The 19,074-nt window shown below is 36.4% G+C and overlaps 1 protein-coding gene across 5 annotated transcripts in view; it reads right to left on the minus strand.

Moving 5' to 3' along the window:
* The window catches only part of PGGT1B (protein geranylgeranyltransferase type I subunit beta), an 86,006-nt gene that overhangs the window by 16,855 nt on the left and 50,077 nt on the right, over positions 1 to 19,074 (minus strand). For 3 of the 5 annotated variants that reach the window (XR_013418031.1, XR_013418032.1, XR_013418030.1), the window contains exon 9: positions 18,145 to 18,227. Coding sequence is in view for 2 of the 5 variants with exons in the window: in NM_001261210.1 (NP_001248139.1) it covers positions 18,046 to 18,227 (182 nt within the window). In the remaining 3 variants the exon portion in view is untranslated. 5 annotated transcript variants of the gene reach the window in all.

Genomic DNA, 19,074 nt, shown 5'->3' on the forward strand with positions numbered 1-19,074 from the left:
ATCTTAAGAGCTGTGAGACAAAAGCATCAGCTAACCTGTAAAGGAAAACCTATCAGATTAACAGCAGATTTCTCAGCAGAAACCCTACAAGCTAAAAGGGATTGGGGCTCTATCTTCAGCCTCCTCAAGCAAAACAATTATCAGCCAAGAATTTTGTATCCAGCAAAATGAACTAAACATCATATGTGAAGGAAAGATAGTCTTTTTCAGACAAACAAATGCTAAGAGAATTCGCCACTACCAAGCCACCACTAAAAGAACTGCTAAAAGGAGCTCTAAATCTTGAAACGAATCCTGCAAACACATCAAAAGAGAATCTCTTTAAAGCATAAATCACACAGGACCTATAAAACAAAAATAAACTTAAAAAGCAAAAACAAATAACAGCAACAACAAAAAAAACAAAGATACACAGGCAACGAAGAGCAGGATGAATTCAACGTTACCTCACATCCAAAGTTGTTTGAAAAGACTTAAAAGCAGTGTTTCCTGAAATTCATTTTTCTACGTATATACTATAATCCTCTCATTTAGAAATTACTTTTTAAGGTTTCATCTATAAGGAAGGTAGAGATAAAATATAAATGTTTGGCCAGGCATGGTAGCTCATGCCTGTAATCCAAGCACTTTGGGAAGCTGAGGTGGGTGAATTGCTTGAGCCCAGGAGTTTGAGACCAGCCTGGGCAACATGGCAAAACTCTGTCTCCACAAAAAATACAAAAACTTAGCCAGTGTTGTGGCATGTGCCTGTGGTCCCAGCTTAAGAAGCTGAGGCAAGAGGATTGCTTGACCCTGGGAGGTCAAAGTTGCAGTGAGATGAGACTGCACCACTGCACTCCAGCCTGGGCAACAGAGCAAGACCCTGTCTCAAAAAATAAACAAACAAACAAACGTTTTCAATATAACTAACATTGAACCAACCCCACTTCATAATTGTTTTCAATAAAAACATCTTCTCTTAATATAGTGATTCCTAAACTTGGCTTCTTATCACTATTAACTGTGGAGCTTAAAAATAATTTTTTCTCCACCATAGCCTTCTGAATAAAAAGCTTCAGAGGTGAGACCTTGGAATCTGTATGTTTTATAAATTTACTAGGTGATTCTAATGAAACTAACCTTTCATTGTGCTGATATTTAGAAATAATCAGTTCAAAAATTTAGCTGTTACATTAACTTAAATGCCTTCAGGGGCCAGCCAGTTAACAGAAGTGTGAGAGGCATCCCTGTGCAAAACCCAAGAAAGCTATCATTAGTGTCAGTATATTTTATGTGTGGCCCAAGACAGTTCTTCCAATGTTGCCCTGGCAAGCCAAAGATTGGACACCCCTGATTTAGATGTTAGATCTATCAGACTGACTAGGTTCAGTCTCAACTTTTTTGATAAGGATATTTATAGATGTACCTCACATTGCATTATAGCAGGAGGCATGCAATGTCTTGAGTCACTTTTAGAGATGTTAGGATTGATCAGTGGATTCAGGTGGTAGCAGCTTGAGCCTTCCACTTTTAAGTTCTCCATCAACCTTTCTCCTGATGGTTTCAGTATCCATTGATTGTTGTAGCCTAAAATCCACCTACCTTGGCCTCCCAAAGTGCTGGGATTATAAGCTCGAGCCACCACGCCCAGCCTCTTTCCACTTTTTAGAGCTTTTTTTCTGAATATTGAAATGCATATGGCATCAGACATCTGGATATTTTTCTGTCCCCAATTTCTGCCGTTTCCATGTGACTTTGAATTTGATCTTTCTTATTTCAATTCATTTGTTAGATGGGGGGACTACTAGATCTCAGCTTCTATGGTCGCCCCCAGCTGTGAAACCCCATTGTTTCCAGGCAACAACCTCATTGCAGAGACTCAGGTCACTAAATTACATTATGGCCATGATAGCTTTGTTTGTAATGACCAGTCAGCAGATGTAGGTTACCCTTCTGGCCTAAGCTATTTACATTTTGGTTATTCTCTTTCTTGTCTCCACACGGTCTAAGAATACATCTGAGATCCTGAGTGAATTTGGTCTTTCTATTTAAACTAAGAACTTTGATATTGATCTTTCATTTTTTCCTAGGTATACACATTTTCATAATGTTTAAGTATAAATTTCAAGGGGTATGGCAGAGATAAAAGGGCAAAAAGGCAATTCTTGCCTGGAGCTATCCTTTAATTATAGGCTCTAATCTGTGACTCTCTCAATGGGTTTCTCTACTCCTTAATTAAATAAGGTGCCATTAAATCAGTAACTCAAAGTGCTATTAACTCCTTACAATACTTTTAAATATAAATACCTACTTTCTTGTCTCTTGAGAAAATTCTTTGAATAGCTACTTAGTTTTAAAAGAAGTTAGGAGATACAGTGGGAATTCACTTGAACTGAAAATGCACTCTGCCATTTGGATCACATCAAAGGGGTTACCGTAGTTTTCCTCTCATACTTTCTTCTCAGCTACCACCATACCTGAAGGACTCAAGACAGTCATACAGAATTAAGCTTTAGAGTGGCTAGAGAAGGCACATTTAATTAGGAGCCAGGTTTCCATAACTGTCCAGTATGGGCCTAGCAATGCTAGGCACTTTGTATATACCATCTTACAAACCTCCCAACACCAGATGACAGATGTCAGGTTTCTAGGTTTAGAATGGTTAACTAACTTTGCCAAGATCACATAGCTACTTAGTGATGGAACCTGAATTAGAATTCAGGACAGGTTCAAAGCTCTTTCTCCTTGTGATGGTTAACTTTATACATCAACATGACTGGGCCATGGGGTGCCTAGATCAGCTCTCCTGGGTCTGTAGCTTACTAGGTGAAGATCATTGGACTTCTCAGCCGTTATAATGGTGTAAGTCAATTTCTTATATAAATCTGTTTCTGTCTTAATATGTCTATTTTTCTTGTTTCTCTGGAAAGCCCTGACCACAACACCCCCTTACAGGTCACAGCTATATTACTGTTCTCATTCCACATTTGATTGTGTGTCAATCACTTTGATTTCTGTCCATCTTTTTGCTCCATTTATAAGAATTGAGAGTCATCATAAATGGAAACGAATTGTAATGAAAATAAAAAGTTTTGAAATCTCAGGTAAATTTATTAATTTATGTAAACTTAGAACACTGCCAGAGACATACCAATAAACAAGAGTTTGCTTTTAAAATTATTATTATTGAGGTGGTTCCAAGATGGCCAAACAGGAACCAGCCTTCAGCTCCCAGTGTGAGCAACACAGAAGACGGGTGATTTCTGCATTTCCAACTGAGATACTGGGTTCATCTCACTGGGGCTTGTTGGACAGTGGGTGCAGGACAGTGGGTGGAGCCCATGGAGCATAAGCCGAAGCAGTGAGAGGCATCGCCTCACCCGGGAAGCACAAGGGATCAGGAAATACCCTTTCCTAGCCAAGGGAACCCGTGACAGAGGGCACCAGGAAAATCGGGTCACTCCCACCCTAATACTGTGCTTTTCCAACAGTCTTAGCAAATAGGACACCAGGAGATTATATCCCACACCTGGCTCGGAGGGTCCCATGCTCACGAAGGCTCGCTCATTGCTAGCACAGCAGTCTGATATGGAACTGCAAGACAGCAGCGAGGCTGGGGGAGGGGCGTTCACCATTGCTGAGGTTTAGTAGGTAAAGAAAGCGGCTGGGAAGCTCGAACTGGGTGGAGCCCACCGCAGCTCAAGGAGGTCTGCCTACCTCTGTAGACTCCACCTCTGGGAGCAGGACATAGCTGAACAAAAGGCAGCAGAAACTTATGCAGACTTAAACGTCCCTGTCGTCCCTGTCTCACAGCTTTGAAGAGAGTAATGGTTCTCCTAGCACAGAGTTTGAGATCTGAGAATGGACAGACTGCCTCCTTAAGTTGGTCCCTGACCCCTGAGTAGGCAAACTGGGAAGCACCTCCCAGTAGGGGCCGACTGACACCTCATACGGCCAGGTGCCCCTCTGAGACGAAGCTTCCAGAGGAACGATCAGAGAGCAACATTTGCGTTCTGCAGTATTTGCTGTTCTGCAGCCTCCACTGGTGATACCCAGGCAAATAGGGTCCAGAATGGACCTCCAGAAAACTCCAACAGACCTACAGCTGAGGGTCCTGTTAGAAGTAAAACAAACAAACAGAAAGGACATTCACACCAAAACCCCATCTGTATGTCACCATCATCAAAGACCAAAGGTAGGTAAAACCACAAAGACGGGGAGAAAACAGAGCAGAAAAGCTGATAATTCTAAAAATCAGAGTGCTTCTTCTCCTCCAAAGGAACAGCCCCTTGCCAGCAACGGAACAAAGCTGGACTGAGAATGACTTTGACGAGTTGAGAAAAGAAGGCTTCACACAATCGGTAATAACAAACTTCTCTGAGCTAAAGGAGGATGTTCGAACCCATTGCAAAGAAGTTAAAAACCTTGAAAAAAGATTAGATGAATGGCTAACTAGAATAAACAGCATAGAGGAGACCTTAAATGACCTGATGGAGCTGAAAACCATGGCAGGAGAACTACGTGACGCATGCACGAGCTTCAGTAGCCAATTCGATCAAGTGGAAGAAAGGGTATCAGTAAATGAAAACCAAATGAATAAAATGAAGTGAGAAGAGAAGTTTAGAGAAAAAACAGCAAAAAGAAACGAACGAAGCCTCCAAGAAATATGGGACCATGTGAAAAGACCAAATCTACATCTGATTGGTATACCTGAAAGTGACACGGAGAATGGAACCAAGTTGGAAAACACTCTGCAGGGTATTATCCAGGAGAACTTCCCCAACCTAGCAAGGCAGGTCAACATTCAAATTCAGGAAATACAGAGAACACCACAAAGATATTCCTCGAGAAGAGCAACTCCAAGACACATAATTGTCAGATTCACCAACGTTGAAATGAAGGAAAAAATGTTAAGGGCAGTCAGAGAGAAAGGTCGGGTTACCCACAAAGGGAAGCCATCAGACTAACAGCAGATCTCTCGGCAGAAACTCTCCAAGCCAGAAAAGAGTGGGGGCCAAAATTCAACATTCTTAAAGAAAAGAATTTTCAACCCAGAATTTCATATCCAGCCAGACTAAGCTTCATAAGTGAGGAGAAATAAAATCCTTTACAGACAAGCAAATGCTTAGAGATTCTGTCACCACCAGGCCTGCCTTACAAGAGCTCCTGAAGGAAGCACTAAACATGGAAAGAAACAACAGGTACCAGCCACTGCAAAAACATGCCAAAATGTAAAGACCATCAATGCTAGGAAGAAACTGCATCAGTTAACAGGCAAAATAACAAGCTAGCATCATAATGACAGGATCAAATTCACACATAAAAAAATATTAACTTTAAATGCAAACGGGCTAAATGCTCCAATTAAAAGACACAGACTGGCAAATTGGATAAAGAGTCAAAATCCATCATTGTGCTGTATTCAGGAGACCCATCTCATGTGCACAGACACACATAGGCTCAAAATAAAGGGATGGAGGAAGGTCTACCAAGTAAATGGAAAACAAACAAAAAAAAAGCAGTGTTTGCAATCCTAGCCTCTGATAAAACAGACTCTAAACCAACAAAGATCAAAAGAGTCAAAGAAGGCCATTACATAATGGTAAAGGGATCAATTCAAGAAGAGCTAACTATCCTAAATATATATGTACCCAATACAGGAGCACCCAGATTCACAAAGCAAGTCCTCAAAGACCTATAAACAGACTTAAGACTCCCACACAATAATAATGGGAGAACTTAACACCCCACTGTCAACATTAGACAGATCAATGAGACAGAAAGTTAACAAGGATATCCAGGAATTGAACTCAGCTCTGCACCAACCGGATCTAATAGACATCTACAGAACTCTCCACTCCAAATCAACAGAATACACATTCTTCTCAGCACCACATCACACTTATTCCAAAATTCACCACCTTGTTGGAAGTAAAGCACTCCTCAGCAAATAAAAAAGAACAGAAATTATAACAAACTGTCTCTCAGACCACAGTGTAATCAAATTAGAACTCAGGATTAAGAAACTCACTCAAAACCACTCAACTACATGGAAACTGAACAACTTGCTCCTGAACGACTACTGGGTACATAACGAAATGAAGGCAGAAATAAAGATGTTCTTTGAAACCAATGAGAACAAAGACGCAACCTACCAGAATCTCTGGGACACATTTAAAGCAGTGTCTAGAGGGAAATTTATAGTGCTAAATGCCCACAAGAGAAAGCAGGAAAGATCTAAAATTGACACCCTAACATCACAGTTAAAAGAACTAAAGAAGCAAGAGCAAACACATTCAAAGGCTAGCAAAAGGCAAGAAATAACTAAGATCAGAGCAGAACTGAAGGAAATAGAGACAGAAAAAACCCTTCAAAAAATCAATGAATCCAGGAGGTGGTTTTTTGAAAAGATCAACAAAATTGACAGACTGCTAGCAAGACTAATAAAGAAGAAAAGAGAGAAGAATCAAATAGACACAATAAAAAATGATAAAGGGGATATCACCACCAATCCCACAGAAATACAAACTACCATCTGAGAATACTATAAACACCTCTATGCAAATAAACTAGAAAATCTAAAAGAAATGGATAAATTCCTGGACACATACACCCTCCCAAGACTAAACCAGGAAGAAGTTGAATCCCTTAATAGACGAATAAGAGGTTCGGAAATTGAGGCAATAATAGCCTACCAACCAAAAAAAGTCCAGGACCAGAGGGATTCACAGCCGAATTCTACCAGAGGTACAAGGAGGAGTTGGTACCATTCCTTCTGAAACTATTCCAATCAATACAAAAATAGGGAATCCTCCCTAATTCATTTTACGAGGCCAACATCATCCTGATACCAAAGCCCGGTAGAGATACAACGAAAAAAAGAGAATTTTAGACCAATATCCCTGATGACATCAGTGCAAAAATCCTCAATAAAGTACTGGCAAACCGAATCCAGCAGCACATCAAAAAGCTTATCCACCATCATCAAGTGGGCTTCATCCCTGGGATGCAAGGCTGGTTCAATATACGCAAATCAATAAACGTAATCCAGCATATAAACAGAACCAAAGACAAAAAACCACATGATTATCTCAACAGATGCACAAAAGGCCTTCAACAAAATTCAACAGCCCTTCATGCTAAAAACTCAATAAACTAGGTATTGATGAGACGTATCTCAAAATAGTAAGAGCTATTTATGACAAACCAACAGCCAATATCATACTGAATGGGCAAAAACTAGAAGCACTCCCTTTGAAAACTGGCACAAGACAGGGATGCCCTCTCTCACCACTCCTTTTCAACACAGTGTTGGAAGTTCTGGCCAAGGCAATCAGGCAAGAGAAAGAAATAAAGGGTATTCAATTAGGAAAAGAGGAAATCAAATTGTCTCTGTTTGCAGATTACATGATTGTATATTTAGAAAATCCCATCATCTTAGCCCAAAATCTCCTCTAAGATGATAAGCAACTTCAGTAAAGTCTCAGGATACAAAATCAATGTGCAAAACTCACAAGTATTCCTATACACCAATAACAGACAGAGAGCCAAATCATGAGTGAACTCACATTCACAATTGCTGCAAAGACAATAAAACACCTAGGAATACAACTTACAAGGGATGTGAAGGACCTCTTCAAGAAGAACTACAAACCACTGCTCAATGAAATAAAAGAGGACACAAACAAATGGAAAAATATTCCATGCTTATGGATAGGAAGAATCAATATTGTGAAAATGGCCATACTGCCCAAGGTAATTTATACATTCAATGCCATCCCCATCATGCAATGACTTTCTTCACAGAATTGGAAAAAACTACTTTAAACTTCATATGGAACCAAAAAAGAGCCAGCATTGCCAAGACAATCCTAAGGCAAAAGTACAAAGCTGGAGGCATCACACTACCTGACTTCAAACTATACTACAAGGCTACAGTAACTAAACAGCATGGTACTGGTACCAAGACAGAGATAATAGATCAGTGGAACAGAATAGAGCCCTCAGAAATAATACCACATATATACAACCATCTGATCTTTGACAGACCTGACAAAAGCAAGAAATGGGGAAAGGATTCCCTATTTAATAAATGGTGCTGGGAAAACTGGCTAGCCCTATGTAGAAAGCTGAAACTGGATCCCTTCCTTACACTGTATACAAAAATTAATTCAAGATGGATTAAAGACTTAAATGTTAGACCTAAGACCATAAAAACTCTAGAAGAAAAGCTAGGCAATACCATTCAGGCCATAGGCATGGGCAAGAACTTCATGACTAAAACACCAAAAGCAATGGCAACAAAAGCCAAAATTGACAAATGGGATGTAATTAAACTAAAGAGCTTCTGCACAGCAAAAGAAACTACCATCAGAGTGAACAGGCAACCTACAGAATGGGAGAAAACTTTTAAAATCTACCCATCTGACAAAGGGCTAACATCCAGAATCTACAAAGAACTTAAACAAATTTACAACAACAACAACAAAAAACAACTCTATCAAAAAGTGGGCAAAGGATATGAACAGACACTTCTCAAAAGAAGACATTTATGCAGCCAACAGACACATGAAAAAATGCTCATCGTCACTGGCCACCAGAGAAATGCAAATCAAAACCACAATGACATATCATCTCACACCAGTTAGAATGGCGATCATTAGAAAGTCAGGAAACAAAAGGTCCTGGAAAAGATGTGGAGAAACAGGAACGCTTTTACACTGTTGGTGGGAGTATAAATTAGTTTAACCATTGTGGAAGACAGTGTGGCGATTCCTCAAGGATCTAGAACTAGGAATACCATTTGACCCAGTCATCCCATTACTGGGCATACACCCAAAGGATTATAAATCATACTGCTATAAAGACACATGTACATGTATGTTTATTGCAGCACTATTCACAGCAGCAAAGACTTGGAACCAACCCAAATGTCCATCAATGATAGACTGGATTAAGAAAATGTGACACATATACACCATGGAATACTTTGCAGCCATAAAAAAGGATGAGTTCATGTCCTTTGTAGGGACATGGATGAAGCTAGAAACCATAATTCTCAGCAAACTATCCCAAGGACAGAAAACTAAACACTGCATGTTCTCACTCACAGGTGGGAACTGAACAATGAGAACACTTGGACACAGGGTGGGGAACATCACACACTGGGACCTGTTGTGGGGTGGGAGGAGGGGGAAGGGATAGCATTAAGAGACATACCTAATGTAAATGACGAGGTAATGGGTGCAGCACACCAACATGGCACATGTATACATAGGTAACTAACCTGCACGTTGTGCACATGTACCCTAGAACTTAAAAAAAAAAAAGCCACACTAGTAGCAGACACCTTAGTAGGTGCCAGTCCAGGGAACAGACCAGGGCAGCAGTGTGCAACAGAGACCCTCCCATGCCCCAGAAAGACTCACATATGCCCAGACAGCAAGCAGCAGGAAAAAAAGTCACTGTTGAAATTGGAAGAGACTCAGATTGTTAGCTAACACATTCAAATGGCCCTTTTCCTTAGCCTCCCCCCAATCCCTTAATACTCAAACATATGGGCAAATAAACATGAAATCCATTTGAGGAAACAAATGTTATATTTTCTTTGCATATCTGAGCATTTATTATGTTTTCGATCCTGCTACCACAGACTAAGATCATATTACTTTTTGGGGGGTAGGAGTAAAGATCACATTGTTGAATTATATTGAGCTTACTGTTAAGAATCCTATCTTTTTAAAATATAAATTTGCAAATAATTATGGGGCTCTCGACTACTGTTTCTACCCAAGCTGCTTTTTCTGTATCAGTGATTGGTTCTCAACTTTGAGTGTGCATCAAAACCACTTGGAGGGCTTGTTTAAAACACAAATGTCTAACCCTACCCCCAAAATTTCTAATTCAGGAGGTCTAAGGTACGGCCAGAGAATCTGCACTTCCTAACAAGTTCCCAGGTGATGCTAATGATTCCATCTGTAGACCACACTTGGAAAACTAGTGCTCTAAGTCCTGCTTTAGTGGACAGACATTATTCTGATTTCATTCTCACAGGCATACAGTTGGCATTAATTCATACAGCATATATAAAGAATTAACCTCCCCCCAAACTTATTAGAACTTGATTTTCCACACATTATCAATAACGGAATACCACTTTCACCCACAGAGAATGAAAAAACTTTAAGCTTGATAAAACCTACTGTCGCAAAGGATATGAGGAAACAGCTACTCTCATACCTTGTTGCTGAGTTTATAAATGGCTACTGTTTCTGGATGGCAATTCTTGGCAGTAACTACCAATATTTTTAAAGCATAAATCCTTTAGTACAGGAATTTCTTTCTAGGAACCCCATAAAAATAACTAAGTGACTAAATGACGTTCACAGCAACATTTATGAGTTGTAAATAAGCTAAGTTTCTCTTAATATGAGAAATATTAAAAAGTATTGAGTCATAAAAGTGAAAAGCATCTTCTGATTATTTCTACAGTTTAACCACTGAATAATTGTCTACAGTATGTTCTGTAGTAGAAGAAAGATATTCTGTAATAGAATCTCATTTGTAGGTGTTCTAGTGTGGTACTCAATTGCTGAAACTTACATGACAAGATGAAAATCCATTAATCGGTTAGCATACTACTTAGCTGCACTTTATCAAATTGACTTTAGTGATTGTGTTCCTTCACTCCTTAGAGATTTCATAAAGCTCTACCAAACTCCTTGACTTGCTCATGTAGGATTAAATGAGACGGAAATTGGCTTTGAGCCTAAATTCATAATCTTTTACCTTTTCACAATTTCCCCAGTGAATTATATGTTTTTCATGTTCCCACTCATAATTTAAGAAAACTTTTTGACATATTTATACCCACAAGAAGATGCAAACATACCTGAGTGAGGTTCCACATTCCAATCACCAACTGCTTCAATGAGGACACCTTATATGCTGGTAGTGCATTACCAGTTGGTTCAAGGAATCCCACATAGACTTTTAATGGTCACCCTTAATTTAGTTAGAGCCTCAAGATATTTAATGAAAAGTTAGAACAAACATGGAAAAACGTGGAAAGAAGATGGTGGAGAATGATCACCTCAGTTAAAAAAATGTGGTATAAAAAGAATGTTATTTCTGGAGACAGAAAACATGCACTCTAGTTACAGTACTGCTACTAAATACTAAAGATCTTGTGTGAGTTAATTCATATTTGGAGCTCAGATTTATAATTTGTAAATGAGTTTGAGGAACTAAGCCACAAAGCTCTTTTCCAATGCCACAATTATTACAATTAGACAGTGTTTTACTATCAGGAGCCCATTTTCTGATCATATTTAAAATCTTAGTGCCAAGATAAAAGTGTGCATTAGTACAACCTTCTTAAAAAGCAGTTTGGCAAAAAAAAAAAAAAAAAAATCAAATTTAAATTGTGCACACTTTTTGCCCCAGTAGTTCTTATCTATAAATTTAAAGAAACATGCAAATGGGCAATTATACAATTTTTAAGGATCTCACAGCAGTATTTTTGTAGTTGTGAAAAATAAGGCACTGATTATATTTAATCAGTGCCTCATTTGCCATTAAAAATGGTAAAAAGTGCAATTACTTTTGCACTGACCTAATAGTTTTATGCAATGCAATACTACGCAACTATTAAAGTATGGCTACTGAAAGGCATTCATGATATACTGTTGAATGAAAAAAGATACCACAGAATATTTAGTACCTCAGATCTTTGTGTATAGTATACACACATATATCTATTTATATAAGTATATATATTGGGATGAGTAATACTTAAATGTACAGATATTTAAAGAATATATATTCTCTATTTTTATATGTCTGTATACCGAGAGATTAAAGGTCTGAAAGATGTATGCAACAGTGGTGTTTACCTCCAGGAAGTATAGGCTGTGGGTATAGTATATGCTGGGATAGGGAGAGAACTATCACCTTTTCTTTAAATTATAAAACTAAATGTCGATTTTAAAAATAAAAGGTTCAAAGTGAAATAAGCTATTTTTTAAAAATGTAAATATCTGAATAATTAAGCACCAGTAATCTCAATAGCACTTACATAAAAGTTCATTTTCTCACCAACTTGAGATGCTGCCTTTACTGTATTCTAAATGCCATTGAGTCTATTTCTGGAATTCCTCTTCTGTTACATTGAACTTTCTATTTTTAAAGGGCCAATACAAAACTTTTCATTCATTCAACATTAGGAATGCCTTCCAATATCCATACTTTACCAGTTGCGTAGTATTGAGTTACATAAATGTATCATAATCAGTGTCTTTTCACAATTACAAAAATGTGGCTGTGAGATCCTTGAAAATGTATCATTGCCTATTTGCATGTTTCTTTATGCTAAATCTCTAGATACAGAGTATCTGGGCCAAAAAGCGTGCACACTTTTAAAAATTCTGATAGCTTCTGCCACGGCAGATTTAGAGTATGTTTTAGTGTCGGATATGGCTGGTCCTCTCTAATTCTTTTCAGTTTCCACGGTTTTTCTAGTATGTTCTCTCAAAGGACAATATAATTTTTATTGGAATGGCATTGAATTTATAAATAAACCTAAGTGGGGAAAGACATGTTTTGATGTTGTCTTTCTATCTACGAATATCATGTATCTTTTCATTTGCTGGAATCTACATATTTGCCACTCAAGAGTTTTTTTTTTTTAGTTTTCCTCATACAGATTTTAATGTGTCTTAAATTTACACATTAAGTTTTCTTTTTACTTTTGCTATCACAAAGGTGGTCTTCTCTTCAAGTATCTTCTAACTAGTTTAGGTTTGCATACATATATATATATATGTATAGTCTTGTTACTCTTTTTAGTAAACATTTTTATTGAGCTATAATTATACATACAGAAAAGTGCACAAATCATATACAGCTTGATAAATATTCATAAGGTGAATGCACCTATGTAACCAGCACCTAGATCATGAAACAGAACATTACCAGCACCACAGAGTCCCCTTGTACCCTCTTTCACTCCTACTGAGTTAAAGCCAGTTGAAAACTAATGTATACTATATGGTTCCACTCATATAAAATTCAAAAACAGACAAAACTAATTGATGGTGATTTTGATAGTGCTTACCTTTGGGAAGAGAGGTAGTGACTGAAAGGGGGTGCTGATTTCTGACACCATACATAAATGCTGTTTTGAATGAAATGATTCAAAATGGAATCAAAGTATGCACTGGTGAAGCCTACTGATATTTGTATGTAAATTGTATTTAATAGCTACTTTACTAAATTCTTTTATTGTTTAGTTTTTCTTCTGGTGAAGCCTACTGATATTTGTATGTAAATTGTATTTAATAGCTACTTTACTAAGTTCTTTTATTGTTTAGCTTTTCAACAAATTCCTTTGGGCTTTCTAGATACATATTCATATCTGCACATAGTTTTAACTCTTCCTTTGCAATTCACATCTTTATTTTGTCTAACTCCATTGGCTAAAACTCTCAACACATTAAGTACTAGAGGAGTTAGTGGGCATGTCTTGTTCCTGACTTCAGTTGGAAAGTCTTTTTTGCTTTGAAATTTAAGATGCTGGCTTTTAGGTAGAGGTACAATGTTAATTGATTATTCATCAATTTCTACTTAGCATATTTAACGTGAGTGCTCAATTCTATCATGTCTTTTCTGCAAAGATGAAGATATTTCTTAACTCTTAATATGATGAATATTAATAGATTATCTAGTATTGAATTACCCTTGCATTCTTATAATAAACCCAACTTAGTCATGATTACCTTTTGAAAGTGCTGTTGGATTGTTTGCTAATGTATCATTAAAACTTTTTATTAATATTCATGAGATTGCTCTATAATTTTCTTTTTGGTACAATCTTTGTCAGGTTTTTGAATCAATGCTATTACATTCACTTTATAAAATGAATTTAGCAGTTTCTTTTTTTTTTTTGGCACTTTGAGGTTCAAGATTCTTTTCCTAGTCTCTGGAATTGTTTAAGCAAGAATGGGATTATTTAATCTTAAAAGGTTTGGTAGAAATCCCCTTGAAACAATCTGGGCTTGATGCTTCCTTTGGTAAGGGGTACTATTTGTTTCTTCTATGGCAACTGGTTTGTTGTGACCTAAATTTTGGCAATTTGCATTTTTCTCAAAAGTTTTCGAATTTATTGTGTAAAACTGCTCAAAGTAGTCAATTTAAACAAATTTCCTCTTTTACTATTTCCCCCTTGTCATTTAAATTTTTGTATTTGTGCTTCCTCCTTTTTTTCTTAAATAGATTAGCTGGTAGTTTATCGCACTCAACTCCCCGCACTATCCATCACCAACTTGGATTTATTGCCTTTATTGTTTTGGTTTGCTACTAGTAATTATTTCTTGTTTTTATTGTTATTAATTCCTTCCTTCTGCTTTATTTTGCTTTTTACTCCAAGTGTTTGGTACTTGGTTAATTTTCACCTTTTCCTTTTACTGATAATTGCATTAATTACTATAAATTTCCTATCATATTTGCATTTTATTTTTTGGCAAATATTAGGTTTTTATCTGTCTTGCGTCATGTCTTTCTGGTGTGCTTTCATTGTCTGTGAGGATGTTGATCTATTTATTATTTCTCATACTAACTTTGAATGGAGTTGGACTGTAATCCTGGCTCACTCACTCTTTTTTTCCCCTTAACTGAAACGAGTTTTTCTGTACTTTTAGGTGGGAGGAGTGCTCTAGGATGACTTCACAGCCTTAGAGCTCCCATTTTCACAGTGATTTAAAAGAATATATATATGTGTATATATATGAAAATACATATATATAATGTCTCTGTATCTTGGCCTTTCTACCCAATACTTATCTAGATATTTCTTTTGTCCTATTTTACCCATCCTGCCCATTTGAATTCTAATTCTAGAAGTTTGTCCTCAGTGCTGGGCTTTGTCTTATAAGCTTCAAGACGTACACAGCAAAAAAACCCAGACTGCTCTAATGCAGTCATCAGACCTTATTATATTGCTTTAACATTCATCTGCAAATGGGATTCGGTAGTCACTTCCCAGTTTCAGTGTCTGTTCTTAGATTGGCCCACTGCACTTTGTAGTGAGAAACTGTGGGCAGTGTTGTAGTTCTCCAATTTGCAGAGCTGTCAGAAACCAGCTGCCTTCCTTCTACTTCCTCCCACAGATACTGAAACTATGTGGGTCAGTGGTTTGTCCTCGCTTAGTTGTATTTTGAAGTTCATAGAGCTACCTTGTCATCTAGTGTTGTAATAGTGTCTATAGTGTCCTAGTTGCTCTGTATTTTTATGGGGAGATTAGAAAACAACACTGTTATCATCATTTTCCCTGAGGTTAAACTGTTAAGACCTCTTTCTGTTGTAGGAGAGGTTTTAATTACAAAAATAATTTTATGATCATTATAAAGAACCTATAATTTGAAATTTGCTATATTCCAGGTACTATCCTAAGTGCTTTATCTGCATTATCCCATTTAATCCTAAACCCTGTGAGTTAGGTTTTACCTATTTTCCTTATTTTATCAATGGGAGAGTTAGGGTCCAAGATCATGCCACTGAACTGGCAAATCTGGGATTTAAACCCAGGTCATCTGATTCCAGAGCACCTCCTCATTAACTGTCTCTCAAAAATGATCAGGTCCAACAGTTTTCAAATTATATACCACCATCAGCAAGATTTCTATATGAATTTAGATTAAATACAAATAACTATTTAAAGATCTAATAACACATATATATTATAGATCAAATCTAAAAACACTGAAATGATAAACAGGTTAAATTATGCCATATGATCTGACTAATCTTATTTGTATGCAGATGCTCAAAACAAAGCTCCTCCTCCTACCTTCTAAAAAAAAAAATACCACAAAATTAGGGGGCAGGAAGGAGATAATTAGGGAGTAGGAAAATAGAGCTTTTTGAGATTTCAGACTTCATATTTCCCCTCATTATATCACTCCTGTTAAGGAATAAAGTATATATGTGAAATATTGCTTATAATTTATTTAATCGATAAATATTTTTCTTGTAAATAACTATTTAGAAAAGTCAGAAATAGTTTCTCCACAATTCACACTGGCCTGCTATTTTCTGGTCAATTAAGTTGCTATGGAATGTGAACATTTACTAGTCCATAAAGTTTCACAAGGAAGTCTCCCACAGGTATATCAATTAGAAGCATACTAAAATTTATCATCTTATGGTATTAAATTTTAAGGAGTTAGAAAATATTTAGCCTTATGAAATACTTTTAGATTGGAATTTTCCTGTAACTTACATTTATGAATACAGTCATACAGTTACTACCTTTATTACCTCCTAACCTTTCTTGGTGATACAGAAAAAACAATTTGGGCTTTTTATATAGTACTAAAGCCATTATATATATGCTACTTCAACTTCCAATGTCTAAGAGATGACTTAGTTTGAGATATGGATGTCTTAATCTGCCAGGATTTAAATAGTAGCAATTGGAATAACCCATAGAAGGATAACATCTGTTAGTAAGCTTAGTTTTTCCCCCCACCATCAGAAGATTTTTTTATTTCTAATTAAAAAACATACAGTTGGCAAACTCAGGTTTAAAACGAAGCATGCCAATAATAAATGAATCATTTCTCCAAGTACATACTGTTTCCCTTGGGAAGGACTGTTATTTTACGACATTTTTTTCTCTAATTTAGAAAAAAAGATAACATTTAAAATATTACAATGCCTAAACAGTGATACCAGTAATATAGTTCTTATACTGATGTTTATATTTCAACATTTATTATCACCAAGACTAACTTAACCCAACTCCTTTAGTGAAGAGATTTCTTTCCCCATTTCAGTACTAGACTCATAGTTCTGAATGTCACTAAGCAAGTAATGGATATGAGTTATTGATTAATTAATTACTAATGAAGAGTTTTTATATTATCTCCTTTATAATTAGCTAGTTCATAAACTTAAGAAAACAAAACAATGAACAAAAACAAAACCCTATTTCTTACCCTCTAAATGGTTACATTTGCCTTTCACTTACCTGAAAATATGAGAATAAAAATGACCATGTATAGAGTTGCACCACTGAATCTATTTGAATGGTTCTGTTTTTGTATTTTTCACTTATTTAGTTTGAAAAAAATTAGAAAAGCATTAGTTTGAAATTAGAGTAGCTAACACACTGGGGGCAATGAATTAAAAAATTCAAAAGGCTAAAAATAAAAACACAAAGTATCTTTCCTTCTAGATAAAAAAGATTGTTTTCTTCCTAGAAAGCAAGAAAAGAAAAAAAAAAAAAGGCAACTAATGATTTGAGAATAAAATCAAACATAACTGGTATTCACCACAGCAATGTCTAAATAAATGACCCACATAGCACAAAACTTTCTCATTCACAATCACATATAGTTAAGTTGCTTTTCTCTCAGTTACATAATAGTTGTCTTCAAATAATCTCCTTTTAGAAAACTATCATATTAGTTAAACCTATTTATTCTTGCTGTGAAGTTATTAATTTCATTTATATAGGCCACAAAGGTTTAATTGGCACACTTTACTTAAGAATAAGACAAAATAAGTCACTCTTTTTTAAAAAAAATTATGGTAATCTATTTTCAAAGAATAATCCCAGATACTTAATTCATTAAAGCAAATTTTCCACCATCAGCAGTGAGCTTTTTAAATGATCACTAAGTGTTCACCTGAAGATTATCAATGCTATATGAAGTGCAAACTTGTTTTGGAAATTCGTGTCAATTTTATAAGATACAATTTGCACTGAAGAGTTTTTAAAAAGATAACCTACACACATACAGTTAATTTGCCTCAAACAACTTCTTAGAAATACAGTATAAACATTTAAGAACCACGACAAAGTTGTGGTTCAAACTTCAACAAAGATTTTCTCGAAACCCAGTAAAAAGATTACTGGCTCAAGACCATATCCCAAAGTGACATCAGCAGGAGATTTGATTGTAAGACTCTACCTTTTAAAAAAAGAGCACACTTGGTTATACATGGCTTTTAAACTTGAGCTACAGTTATGCTACAAATCCCCCCATCCTCCCAATCTAAAGTCAGTCATGTGGAGATATGTACATTCTCTGAGCATTGTTTAGAGTCCTTGGTTTTCCAGCTTTGATGGAGATCTAGAAGGCGTTCAGAAGTCCGTGTGCTTACATTCAGGGCAGGATGAACTTTACAAATTCCACTTTCCTCCATTAGTGACAGGCCACAGATCCCAAAGTATGCATGCAAAGCATCTGAAAAGAAGGCATTTAAAACATCATAACAGGCATTCCTGCTTGTACATTCTACAAAATATTTCAGGTACATATTTACCGGCCCATCACTCCATTAAAAGTTTAGAGAAATGCTAATATAGTTCTTAAAATATTTGCTTTCTCAAAGTCTCAAACATCAATTAAAAAAAAACCCAGATGATCAAAATAAAATATTTTATTCATGAAAATATCATTAACAAAGGAAAACAGTTTCCAACTGAAGAGCTGATACTATCCATAACCTCTGTGATGAAAAGACAGGAGGAGCAGCAGTCATATGTAAGACTTCTCACTTGAGGGAGTTTCCCTTTTTGCTTACTACAGAACATGGAAATGAGTAGCTTCAATGCTGTATCATTAATTTTTTTTCTTTAAAATGAAAACAAAACTCTGAATCTAAGTTGCAATACCCCTTGCTCCATGTTTTGCCTCTGAAAGTTCCCAAACCATAGGCAGGACTATCCTAACACTGTGTTAAATAAAAGGAGCTTACGCAAAAATAATCCATTCTGGAATGCTGTGCCATATTTAATCCTCCTATTTAGGGTAATGTCAGTCATTGTAAAAATATCTGATCTGACAATAAAAACAAACTCACATTCTATTTGGTTGAAATAACATGAGTGCTCATACCATGACAATTCTGCACTGGCTCACTAGTTTCCCATCTTTCAGGGGGCAGTAATCCTCTTCTATTAAAGTGGCCAATGAAATCACATGGTCATTCTTGCCTAGGAGTCTTATGTAGACTTCTGAAGAGCTCAGAGCTTTGCAGTTATAGGAACACTACAAAGACAGTTTTGTACCAGTCAAAAATTTTTTTCTA

This window comes from Macaca mulatta, chromosome 6, assembly GCF_049350105.2.
Source record: "Macaca mulatta isolate MMU2019108-1 chromosome 6, T2T-MMU8v2.0, whole genome shotgun sequence".
NCBI classification, from domain to species: domain Eukaryota; kingdom Metazoa; phylum Chordata; class Mammalia; order Primates; family Cercopithecidae; genus Macaca; species Macaca mulatta.